The 12,178-nt window shown below is 39.4% G+C and overlaps 1 protein-coding gene across 2 annotated transcripts in view; it reads right to left on the bottom strand.

Moving 5' to 3' along the window:
• GTF3C3 (general transcription factor IIIC subunit 3) overlaps positions 1-12,178 on the bottom strand; it is a 36,288-nt gene extending 24,110 nt beyond the window's left edge. For both annotated transcript variants that reach the window (XR_013966616.1, XM_080799763.1), the window contains exons 1-5: positions 11,952-12,178; positions 10,571-10,682; positions 7,854-8,044; positions 6,562-6,685; positions 124-315 (exon numbers count right to left, since the gene is read on the bottom strand). Coding sequence is in view for 1 of the 2 variants with exons in the window: in XM_080799763.1 (XP_080655889.1) it covers positions 124-315; positions 6,562-6,685; positions 7,854-8,044; positions 10,571-10,682; positions 11,952-12,053 (721 nt within the window). In the remaining variant the exon portion in view is untranslated. The remainder of the gene's footprint in view (positions 1-123; positions 316-6,561; positions 6,686-7,853; positions 8,045-10,570; positions 10,683-11,951) is intronic.

Genomic DNA, 12,178 nt, shown 5'->3' with positions numbered 1-12,178 from the left:
GATGCCAGAATATAAGGAATAACCATACTTCAGCTAACATCACCCCAGAGTAGTAAGTACAATTATGAAAATATCTGTTATATAACATTATAGCAAACAAAGTAAGAAAAACATTTTAATTACCTTTCGTGTAGCAAAAAATAGCCTGCTTAATATTGTCTTGCTCCAGAGACATTTCTGCCAATCTAACCCATTCTTCGGTGTCACTAGGATTTAAATGTGCAGCAATCAACTCAAACTGAAGAGATTTTTCCATGTCACCTTGGTCCTCATATATCATAGCAAGAGTAGAAAACGGTTCATAAGCCAGAGGAGCTATAATGAATAAAAAAAAAAACAAATTCTATTGGCTGAAGAAAGAGGCATGAGATGACGTCAATCCCATGTTCAAACTATGGATCTTTTTTTAAGTTTACTTTTTTTTTTTTTTTAAAGATTTTATTCATTTATTTGACAGACAGATCACAAGTAGGCAGAGAGGCAGGCAGAGAGAGAGGGAGGAAGCAGGCTCCCCGCTGAGCAGAGAGCCCGACGCAGGGCTCGATCCCAGGACGCCGGGATCATGACCCGAGCCAAAGGCAGCGGCTTTAACCCACTGAGCCACCCAGGCGCCCCTTAAGTTTACTTTTTAAAACACTCTAGCAGAATTATACAAACTACTTAACAGATTTAAGAATAAACATTAGATTAAGTTTGCTTTACTTCATGCTCATACACGATTAGTGTTTTGGCATTACTGTCTCTGAGCAAAGTGTAACTTCATGAAAAACTCTACTCTCCACCATGCACCCCTTGTGAAAATCCTCATTTGCCTAGGTTAAACGCGGCTCAATAACTCAGCAAGTTCATCCCAAAGAACACCATCACATCCGTGTTTATTTAATCTTCATGACCCAACAACCATAGGCGTATGGATGAATGGACTAAGGATAGCTAACCTGCACCTAAACGGAGGATATCAAAGTGAACAGTTAATCTACATTTCTGAAATGTTTCTGAAATGAAGTTCGAAGATCACAAGGGCTTAAAATCAAAGATAATTGTTAAAAATAAACAATTACAAACTGGAATAAAGGAACAGGTAAATATTGGAAAGTAGGAACCAAACAAAATCTCCTCAAGGAAAAGTTTGGTTAAGCTTGTTTCTGATGGAGTAGAAAAGAAAAAGCAGTGACCTCAAATTATCCTAATGAGTAATCTAAGAAAAAAAAATTTTTTTTAAAGTAAGCTCTACACCCTACATGGGGCTTGAACTCATGACTCCAACATCAAGAATTGCATGCTCTACCAACTGAGCTGGCCAAGTGCCAAAGGATAGCATTAAAGAAAGCCAACAAACCATGAAAGAGCAAAAGAAAGGATCAGAGCAAATCTACAGAAACAACCACAAAACAAGTAACAAAACAGCAAGAAATACATATCTATCGAATATTATTTTGAATGTAAATAGACTAAATGTTCTAATCAAAAGACAAGAGGATGAGAGATGGATGAAAAAAATAAGACCATCTATATGCTCACTGTAAGAGACTCATTTCGGGTTGAAAGACACGTGCAGATTCAAAATGAGGAGATTGAAAAACATTTACCATGCAAATGGGTGTCAAAAGAAAGCCAGCAGAGCAATACATATATTGGACAAACACACTTTAAAACACTGACTGTGGAGGGACGCCTGGGTGGTACAGTCAGTTAAATGTCCAACTCTTGGTTTCAGCTTAGGTCATGATCTCAGGGTTGTGAGATCAAGCCCCACATGAGACTCTGTGCTGAGCAGGGAGTCTGCTTAAGACTCTCTCTCCCTCTCTCTCTGCCCCTTCCCTCCATGCAGGCTCTCCCTCTCTCTAAACATAAAACAAAGGAATAAAGACAGTGAAGCACCTACTCAGTCGGTCGAGCCTGCAACTCATGATCTTGGGGTTTTAGGTTCAAGGTCCAAATTGGGTATAAGCATTACTTTAAAAAACAAAATCTTTAAAAAAATAAAAATAAAATAAAATAATATAAAGTAAAACAAAGATTGTAATAAGAGACAAAGAAGACACTGTATAATAATAAAGGGCCCAATCCAACAAGAGAAAAAAACAACTGTAAATATTTATGTGCCTAACATGGGAGAACCCAAATACATAAAACAATTAATAACAAACACAAAGAAGTAACAGTAATACAATAATAGTAGAGGACTTTAACACTCCACTTACATCAATAGATAGATCATCCAAACAGAAAATCAACAAAGAAAGAGTGGTTTTGAATGACACCCTGAACCAAATGGATTAAAAAGACAAATTCAGAACATTCCATACTAAAACAGAATACACATTCTTTTCGAGTGCACATGGAACATTCTCCAGAACAGATATTAGGCCACAAAACAATTCTCAATAAATTCAAAAAAATCAAAGTCATACCACACTGCTTTACTGACCACAATGCTATGAAACTAGAAATCAACCATAAGAAAAAATCTGGAAAGATTATAAATACATGAGGTTAAATAACATGCTACTAAACAATGAATGGATCAATCAAGAAATCAAAGAAGAAAAAAAAACCTACATGGAAACAAATGAAAATAAAATAACAGTGGTCCAAAATCTTTGGGATGCAGTAAAAGTGGTGTAAGAGGGAAGTTTATAGCAATACAGGCCAGCCTTTCAGAAGCAAGAAAAACCTCAAATAAATAACCTAATCTTATAACTAAAGGAGCCAGAAAAAGAACAAATAAAACCCACACCCAGCAAAAGGAAGGAAATAATAAAGATTACAGCAGAGGGGCGCCTGGCTGGCTCAGTGGGTACAGCATGCAATTACCGACCTCAGGGTTGTGAGTTCGAGCCCCACAATGGGTGCAGAGATTATTTAACAATAAAATCTTAAAAAAAAAATTAGAGCAGAAATAAATGATATAGAAACTAAAAAAAGAAAAAAACAGAACAGATAAATAGTTCAGAATAGAAGCTAGTTCTTTGAAAGGATCAATAAAATTGATAAACCTTTATTAAGGCTCATCAAAGAAAAGAAAAGAGGATGCAAATAAAGTCATAAATGAAAGAGGAGAAGTAACACCACCACTACAGAAATACAAACAACTGTAACAGAATATTAGAAAACCTATATGCCAAGAAACTGGACAACTTAAAGGAAATGGATAAATTCCTTGAAACATACAACCTACCAACACTGAAGCAGGAAGAAACAGAAAATTTGAACAGACCAATTAGCAGCAACGAAATTGAAGCAGTAACCAAAAACTCCAAAAAAAACAAAAGTCGAGGACTAGACGGCCTCACAGGCAAATTCTAGCACACGTTTAAAGGGTTAACACCTATTCTTCTCAAACCATTCCACAACAGAAAAGAGAAAGGAAAACTTCCAAATCCACTCCAAGAGGTCTCACCCTGATGCCAAAACCAGATAAAGACACCACTAAAAAAAAAAAAAAAAAAAAAGGAACCACAGCCCTATATCTCTCACAAACACAGATGCAAAAATCCTCAACAATGCATTAGTAAACTGAATCCAACAACACATTAAAAAACATACACCAGGATCTAGGGACATTATTCCCAGGATGCAAAAACCATCAACAAGATGCATGACATCAAAAGGATAAAGGATGAAAAAAAAAAGGGAAGAAAAGAAAATAAAAAAAGATAGAGGATGAAAACTACATGATCGGGGCGCCTGGGTGGCTCAGTGGGTTAAAGCCTCTGCCTTCAGCTCGGGTCATTATCCCAGGGTCCTGGGATCGAGCCTCGCATTGGGCTCTCTGCTCAGTGGTGAGCCTGCTTCCCCCTCTCTCTGCCTGCCTCTCTGCCTACTTGTGATCTCTCTCTGTCTGTCAAATAAATAAATAAAATCTTTAAAAAAAAAAAAAAAGAAAAGAAAACTACATGATCATTTCAATAATGCAGAAAAAGCATTTGACAAAGTGCAACATCAACTCCTGATTTTAAAAAAACCCTCTGCAAAGTAGGTCTTATAAGGTCTAAAGGCCTTATAAGAAAAACCCACAGCCAACAGCATACTCATTGGTGAAAAACTGAGAGCTTTTACCTTAAGGTCAGAAACAAGATAACAATGTCCACTCTCATGGCTTTTAGTCAATACAGTACTAGAAGTCCTAGCCACAACAATCAGACAACATAATGAAATAAAATGCATCCAAACTGGTAGGGAAGAAGTAAAACTCTCATTATCTGCAAATGACATGGTACTATATAGAGAAAACCCTAAAGACTCTACCAAAGAATTACTAGAATTGATAAGTGAGTTCAGTAAAGTCACAGGATACAAAATCAATGTACAACAATCTGTTGCATTCCTATACACTACTAAGGAAGCAGCAGAAAGTGAAATTAAGAAAACCACCCAAGGGGCACATGGCTTAGTTGGTAAAGCATGCAGCTCCAGATCTGAGTCATGAGTTCAAGCCTGATGCTGGGTGTAGACCTTACTGGAAAGAAAGAAAGGAAGGAAGGAAGGAAGGAAGGAAGGATGGAAGGAAGGAAAAAAGGAAACAAAAGAATCCCATTTACAATTACACCAAAAACAATAAAATATTTAGGAATAAATTTAATCAAAGAGGTGAAAGACCTGTATTGTGAAAACTATAAAACACTGATGAAAGAAATTCAAGACATTGCAAAGAAATGAAAAGATACTCCATGCTCATGGATTGGAAGAAATAATGTTAAAATGTCTATGCTACCTGGGTGCCTGAGTGGCTCAGTCAGTCAAGCGTCCATCTTTGGCTCAGGTCATGATCCCAGGGTCCCAGGACTGAGTCCTGCATTGGGCTCCCTGCTCAGAGGGGAGTCTGCCCCTCCCCCCTGCTCATGCACTCACTCACTCTCTCAAATAAATCTTTTAAAAAAATGTCTCTGACATCAGTTGTAACATTTTTCTAGATGTCTCCTAAGGCAAGGAAAATAAAAGCAAAAACAAACCACTGGGACTTCATCAAAATAAAAAGTTTCTGTGCTGCGAAGGAAACAACAGAACTAAATGAAAGGCAACCTAGTGAACGGGAGAAGATATTTGCAAATGACATATCCAATAAAGGGTTAGTATCCAAAACATACAGAGAACTGATACAACTCAATACCAAAAATACAAATAATCCAACTTAAAAATGGGCACAAGGCACAATAGACATTTCTCCAAAGAAGACTTCCAGATGGCCACAGACACCTAAAAAGATGCTCAACATCACTCATCATCAGGGAAATAGAAAGCAAAAAATCAATGAGGTATCACCTCACACCTGTCAGAATGGCTAAAATCGGAAACACAAGAAACAAGTGTTGGCAAGGTTGTGGAGAAAAAGGAACCCTTTGCATACCGTGGTGGGTATGCAAACTGGTGCAGCCACCTGGGAAGACAGTATGGGGAAGACAGTTTAACATAAAAAAATTAAAAATACAACTACCCTATGACCCAGTAATTGTACTACTGGGTATTTACCCAAAAAATACAAAAACATCCCAATGTTTATAGCAGCATTATTTTTACTACCCAAACTAAAGAAGCAACCCAAGTGTCCATTGCTAGGTGAATGGATAAAGAAGACATAAGATAAATACATAATGGAATATTATTCAGCCATAAAAAAGAATGAAACCTTGCCATTTGCAACATGGATAGAGCAAGAGAGAATAATGCTAAGTGAAGAAAGTCAGAGAAAGACAAATACACTTATGATTTCATTCATATGTTGAATTTAAGAAACAAACAAAACAAAACATAAGCAAAGAAAGAAAAGAGAGAGACAAACCAAGAACAGACTCTTAACTGTAGAAAACAAACATGGTTGCCACAGGGGAAGTAGGTGGAGGGATGGGGGAAACAGGGGATGGGGATTAAAGAGTACATTTACCATGATGAGAAAAGTAAAATTAACAAAGGGAAAAAAGACTTCTAAAAGGACCTTTATCCAGATAAAAGAAATGTCAAAATATTGAAAAGATAAATTAAGAGTTTACTGTATTACAACTACCTAAGTCACTATGTAGGGCATTATTTGGCAACACATCAGGAAACCAAAATAATAAATTTAAGTGATTAGTCAGAAAGTCACTTATGAAGATATCCTTCAATATGCCCAAGATCTGCAGATTAAAGAAAGATGGTAAGTATAAATTGTATCTTTTACCAAAAACTAGATTAAAATAATCTAGCTCTGCTTAATCTGGAAAGTGAAAGAAAAAAAAAAAAAGAACACTTTTTAAGTGGTTTTAACATGGGCTTGCCATATTTAAAAAAGACTAATGCTACAGAAGTCTAAAACCCCAAAATGGAACATTAAAAAACAAACAAAAACAAAAAAGAAGCCTGGTAGAGTTCAATAAATATTAACATTTCATGGAGTCATACTCAGGTTTTCATTTTCTTGGTAATGACTTCTACTCAATGTGAAAGCGGCATACTGCTGGTACAACAATCACCTCCAAGCTTCTGAATGTATTTTCCAAGCAGTACAGTGAAATGGTCCTCCATTTGTTTTAAAAGTCACACTATTAAACCGCTATTATCAATAATCCCCACAAAAACCACCTTGTCTTATGATTTCCATGCACATCAATATCGCCTCCTCACGTTCTCCTCGAGCAAAGCGAATGTTGGCTTCACCCATAAGACCCCTCAGTGCTCTGGGAAGTTTACTTCGAGGCCTTTTCTCCTGTATAAAAAATAAAGAACATTTAGCTAAAATATAGTAATATTTTAGATATCAATTCCAACCAAATTAATAAATGCAGAAGATAATGAAAATGAAATTTCCCTTTAAAACTTCTCAACATTCTAAATTGAAAACTAAGGAATAAATGACTACAGTACTGACTCACTAACATCAAAGTCTGCACTTCAGGAAGAAGTCTAAAATTAATCTACGGGAAATTAGTCTAAAATATTCTCCAAAAAGGAGTAATTCAGAAAACTAAAACAAAAAACAAAACAAACTTCCTACAGTAGAAAGTTCAAAGCAGAGTAAAAATATATGAAACAAGCAAAAACCAGTGTGGTCAGGAATCACTAATTACTAATTATAATAATAACAAATGTAGAACCTGATGCTGCAAAACGGATTTATGTGCCAGGAAGCTTCTTTTATTAATACAACCTACCGAAGATCCTCCTTTCTTCGAATTTAACTACTTAGAATAAACTTCGTTAAAAAAAATATCAAGTTATACTGGGGTACCTGGATGGCTAAGTCAGTTAAGTGTCTGACTCTTACTTTCGGCTCAGGTCATGTTCTCAGGGTTGGTCATGAGAGGGAGCCCTGTGGGGGGCTCTGTGCTCAGTGAGGAGTCCGCTCAAGATCCTCTCCCTCCCCACTCCCCAACTCCTCCACCCTGCTCTTGAGCAAGCACACGCTCTAATAAATAAATCTTTAAAAACTATGAGGTGCCTCGGTGGCTCAGTGGGTTAAAGCCTCTGCCTTCAGCTCAGGTCATGGTCTCAGGGTCCTGGGATCGAGCCCCACAACAGGTTCTCTGCTTGGCGGGGAGCCTGCTTCCCCCCGCCCCTCTCTCTGCCTGCCTCTCTGCCTACTTGTGATCTCCGTCTGTCAAATAAATAAATAAAATCTTTAAAAAAAATCTTTAAAAACTATATATCAAAATATAATATGGACCTTTTAATAGCAAAACCACAGTACAAAATCTCTAAGATTAAAAAAAAAAAAACAACTCTAAGATTAAACATAAGAAACCAGGAACAGTTGTCTCATATCTCCCTCCTCACAGTTTGAATTCTTTCTAAATATATGTATGATTTAAAGATTTCTTTTTGAATTACTATGTCACATTTTCATTCCATTTATAAATACTAAAGTAAGTATTTACTTTCATCATTTTCTTGGTCTCACGGTTGAGGACCATCTCCAGCACAAACACGTCCCCCGCAGTGGGTTGCTCAGGTGTTTCTTCTTCCTCCTCCTCCTCTTCTTCCTCTTCCTCTTCATCATCTTCATTCTCTCCAAGCATGGAAGCAAAGACCTTGTGAACTGACTTACTGACTCCATCTGACATTTCTCCTGAAGAAAGACACATTAAGGATGTTGGATAAATGTGACAGTTAATGTTTAAGGGAAGACAAAATTATTTAAAAACCCCCATAGTCTGAGCAACAAACAGCCATTCTCAGGAAATCATAAAAATCATCTTAAGAATTCTGAACATCCAAAATAAATATACAAAGAAATATATGTTGTAACACTGCCAATCAATAAAATTTATTCCAGTAACAGAAAGGAAAAAAAAAATCACAGGATCATCTTGATAAGGAGAAGCATTTGATAAAATCTAATACTCTTTCCTAATAAAAATTCTTAGTCAACTAGAAATGGAAGGGAATATCTTTAGTTTGATAAACAGTATCTACAAAAAACTTTCCACAGACACAGTTAATGGTACATTATTCAGTTACTAGAAATGAGACAAAGATGCCATCATCACTCCTCTCAACCTTTTGCTGGAGGTTGAATAACGTAAAATGAAGAGAAAAGGCAAAAGATGGGAAGGAACAAAGAAAACTGTCATTATTCACAAACGATGTGATTAGGTACGTAGAAGATCCAAAAGAATGTACGTACAAACTGCCAGAACACAGGAGGTAAGCCAGGTTCCTGGATTCAAGGTCAATATACAAAAATTAACTGTAGTTTCTCTATCAGCAATCATGAACTGAAAATGAAATTAAAAGGCGGCCCTATTTGCATGGTGTGTAGGAAAGGTAGTCAAGAGCAAGAATTTAATACATTACATGCAGTAATGTACAGGAGAAAAATGACAACTAATTCCAGGGGCCATCTATTCCAATTAGCAGACTTTGTCAAACTTGTTCAAAACTGACACTTCTTTTACTCCGAATATATGTTCACACTCACCAAGGGTCCTGATAGAGCTCTGGGATGATTCCTTCCTGGGGAATGGGGAGCTTTCTATCTTGAAAGGACAGATGGGATGATCGGAGCTGAGGAAATCTAATACACGTATGCCTACTGCTCCTGATGAGCAAGAACTGACTCAATCAATCACTTTTTTTAGAGCGGGCCTCGTGGCCACTGCTCAGGGGCAGCTTCAGTCAACCAGGACTAGGAGGCACGCAATGGTGCCTGCCACTACAGTTACACATCAAAGACCAGATGTTGCAAGAGCTATTCCTCCCCTAAGCAGATAAAGGGAAAGACCCACAAGTTATTAGAACAAGCTCAGTCCTCTTTCCCACCCCACTTGCCTGACAAGGTAAGAAACTGTAACCCCAATTTGCTCTTCTTTTTACCGTTCTTCTCCACTTGGGTCAAAGGAGGCAGGAATAAAGCTTGTTTTCTATCTATCCTATTAATATGTATTCTCTGTGGAAAGAAGGTTGTTTACAGAAAAAGAAAAAAGGAAAAGCCTCTACTTCTACTCCCTAGAACAAGAAAGTTCAATGTAGTTAGTTCTCCCTCAGACACTACACACAAAGCTCCATTATAACTGATACTTCAATATCCCACATAACTTGACACGGGTAGATGGATACTGTGAACCATCATCAGTATTCTGATCACTAGGAAGGTGTATGAATCACTGGAAATTAATGAATTTGCATCCTAGTTCATCAGTTAGACTCTGATGGCTTTAATTAGTTTGGGACTAAGCAAATCTAGTATCTGGCCATGCAGAGCTGAGGACTGGATCCTAGAATGAGGCAGCATCCCAAGACACCTACACTGTGTGTGAGGACCCAGCTGGGCAGCCAACAGGACTTCCACTGGATGTCTGTCTTATCTCCTATAACTAAAGCAGTGGTTTAGAAGCCACTTTGTACGGAATTACAACAATCTGGGGGAGTATAGTCTGGAAGCAATTAACTGAAAGAGCCAATTTAAAAAACAATAACTCTAAAAAGGCTCCCAAATACTGACGCCAATTTGAAACACTTATCCACAAGGCACCTGTGTGGCTCAGCCGGTTAAGCAACTGACTCTTGATTTTGGCTCAGGTCAAGATTTCAGGGTCCTGGGTTGGGTGGCATGGAACTCTGTGCTCAGTGGGGAATCTGCCTGAGGATTCTCTCTTTCCTTCTGCCCCTCCCCCTGACTGACACGCCCCCATGCTAGCTCTAAAATAAATCCTGGGGCACCTGGGTGGCTCAGTGGGTTAAGCCTCTGCCTTCCGCTCTGGTCCTGATCTCAGGGTCCTGGGATCAAGACCCACATCTCGCTCTCTGCTCAGCAGGGAGCCTGCTTCCCCCCCTCCTCTTTCTGCCTGCCTCTCTGCCTACTTGTGATCCCAGTCAAATAAATAAAATCTTTAAAAAATAAAATAAAACAAAATAAATAAATCTTAAAAAATAAATACACACTTTTCTAGAAAAATAACCCACAAAACTAATCATCACCATATTCAGTAACTCCACAAATCTTTATTGAGCACATTATTACACAACACGCACTATACTACTGATAAACAAGGTCATCAACAACAGAATACCACTGCAACGAAAAAGCACTGTTTTCATTAAATTGTTAGGAACCCTCAATATTTAATGCAGGTGGCAGATGATTTTAACACACCTTCATTGACATCTTTGTCCCGCGATTTGGTGGAATCAATTCCTGATGATGATGGAACTTCAGAGTCATTTGGATTTTCTTCGACTGGTAACTTTCCTTTTTCCTGAAGACTCTATGATTGAAAATTAAAAAAAAAAAAATGCAGATTTAGTTCTCTCCAGTTGGGAATAGGGCATTTCCCTCATTTTCTCTTTCTATAAAACTTGAGCTCTACAAACGCATACAGTATGTGGAATTCACATTTGAATAGTCAAAGCATTTCAGAGTACTTTGATCTCATCCCCCATGACTGTCTGCATCAGTCACTTATTAAAAACAATTTAAGGGACGCCTGGGTGGCTCAGTGGGTTAAGGCCTCTGCCTTCGGCTCGGGTCATGATCCCAGGTCCTGGGATGGAGCCCCGTGTCGGGCTTTCTGCTCAGCGGGGAGCCTGCTTCCCTTCCTCTCTCTCTCTCTGCCTGTCTGCCTACTCATGATCTCTGTCTGTCAAATAAATAAATGAAATCTTAAAAATAAATAAATAAATAAAAATAAAAATAAAAATAATTTAAGAGACGCCTGGATGGCTCAGTGGGTTGAGCGTCTGCCTTTGGCTCAGGTCATGATCCCAGGGTCTTGGGATGGAGTCCCGCCTTGGGATCCTGGTTCAGCAGTGAGCCTGCTTCCTCCTCTGCCACTCCCCCTCCTTGTGCTCTCTCTGACAAATAAATAAATAAAAATCTTAAAAAAAAAAAAAAACTTAAAATACCTTGATGATTTCACGAATCTACCCACTGTATCCCAGCTTTTTAAACGAAAAGAGATGGGTCCCTATTAGCTGCATGAATTGGGAGAGAACCCACCGGTCAATTTCAAAGGGTGCGATCATTTTTATTTCCCTTCGGATTTCCTCTAAATGAGAGGATAAGGGAAGTTCAGATATTCTAAAGTATGAAAAATTACGTGAGTGAAAATTTTGGTATCGGACAAGAAAGCTCGTTTTGTGGAAGATGACATCACACCACCGCGAGACGCCTCAGAAACCCGGCGTCGGCTGAAACGGCCGCAGCCCGGAGAAGGCGGTGAGCGGCGCACCCCGCACACAACCAACCCCCGGCGGCAGAGCGGGGACGACAGTCAGAATGCGACGGGGTGAGGGAGGAGGGGCTGGGGAACGGAGGGGAGAGAGAGACGAGGTGACCACAAAGACAAGACTTTGGCGGGGGAAATCTTTAAGGAGGAGCGCAGCACAAGGATGGGAGGCGAGAATCGGGGTTTGGGTAAGAAGCCGCGGGGCGTCCCGGCCGCCCCATCCCAGCGAACGAGGCACCGGGCCCCCCACATCGACGTGTATTACGGCGACAAGACAGTGAGAAGAATCCTGGCCTAGCGGCGCCTCACTTTCTTCTCGCGGGTTTTCCTCTCTTCCCTCCGCCTCTCGAACTCCTCGAAGGAGATCTTCCCTTCCAGGTAGTCGATGAGCTCCGGGCTGAAACCCGACATGGCTCGGGGCTGCGGATACACAACACCAAACGCCAGGCCGGAGAACCGGAAGAGCAAGGTTTTACCCCGGTCCGGGGCGCCGAGAGCAGCGCCCCGGAGTTCTCCGGCGAGACGGGCCCGGCCGG

The sequence above is a fragment of the Martes martes genome (genome assembly GCF_963455335.1).
Source record: "Martes martes genome assembly, chromosome: 3".
In the NCBI taxonomy this organism is placed as follows: Eukaryota; Metazoa; Chordata; class Mammalia; order Carnivora; family Mustelidae; genus Martes; species Martes martes.
The sequence above is the reverse complement of the archived record's forward strand: the minus strand, read 5'-3'. Positions and strand labels throughout refer to the sequence as shown.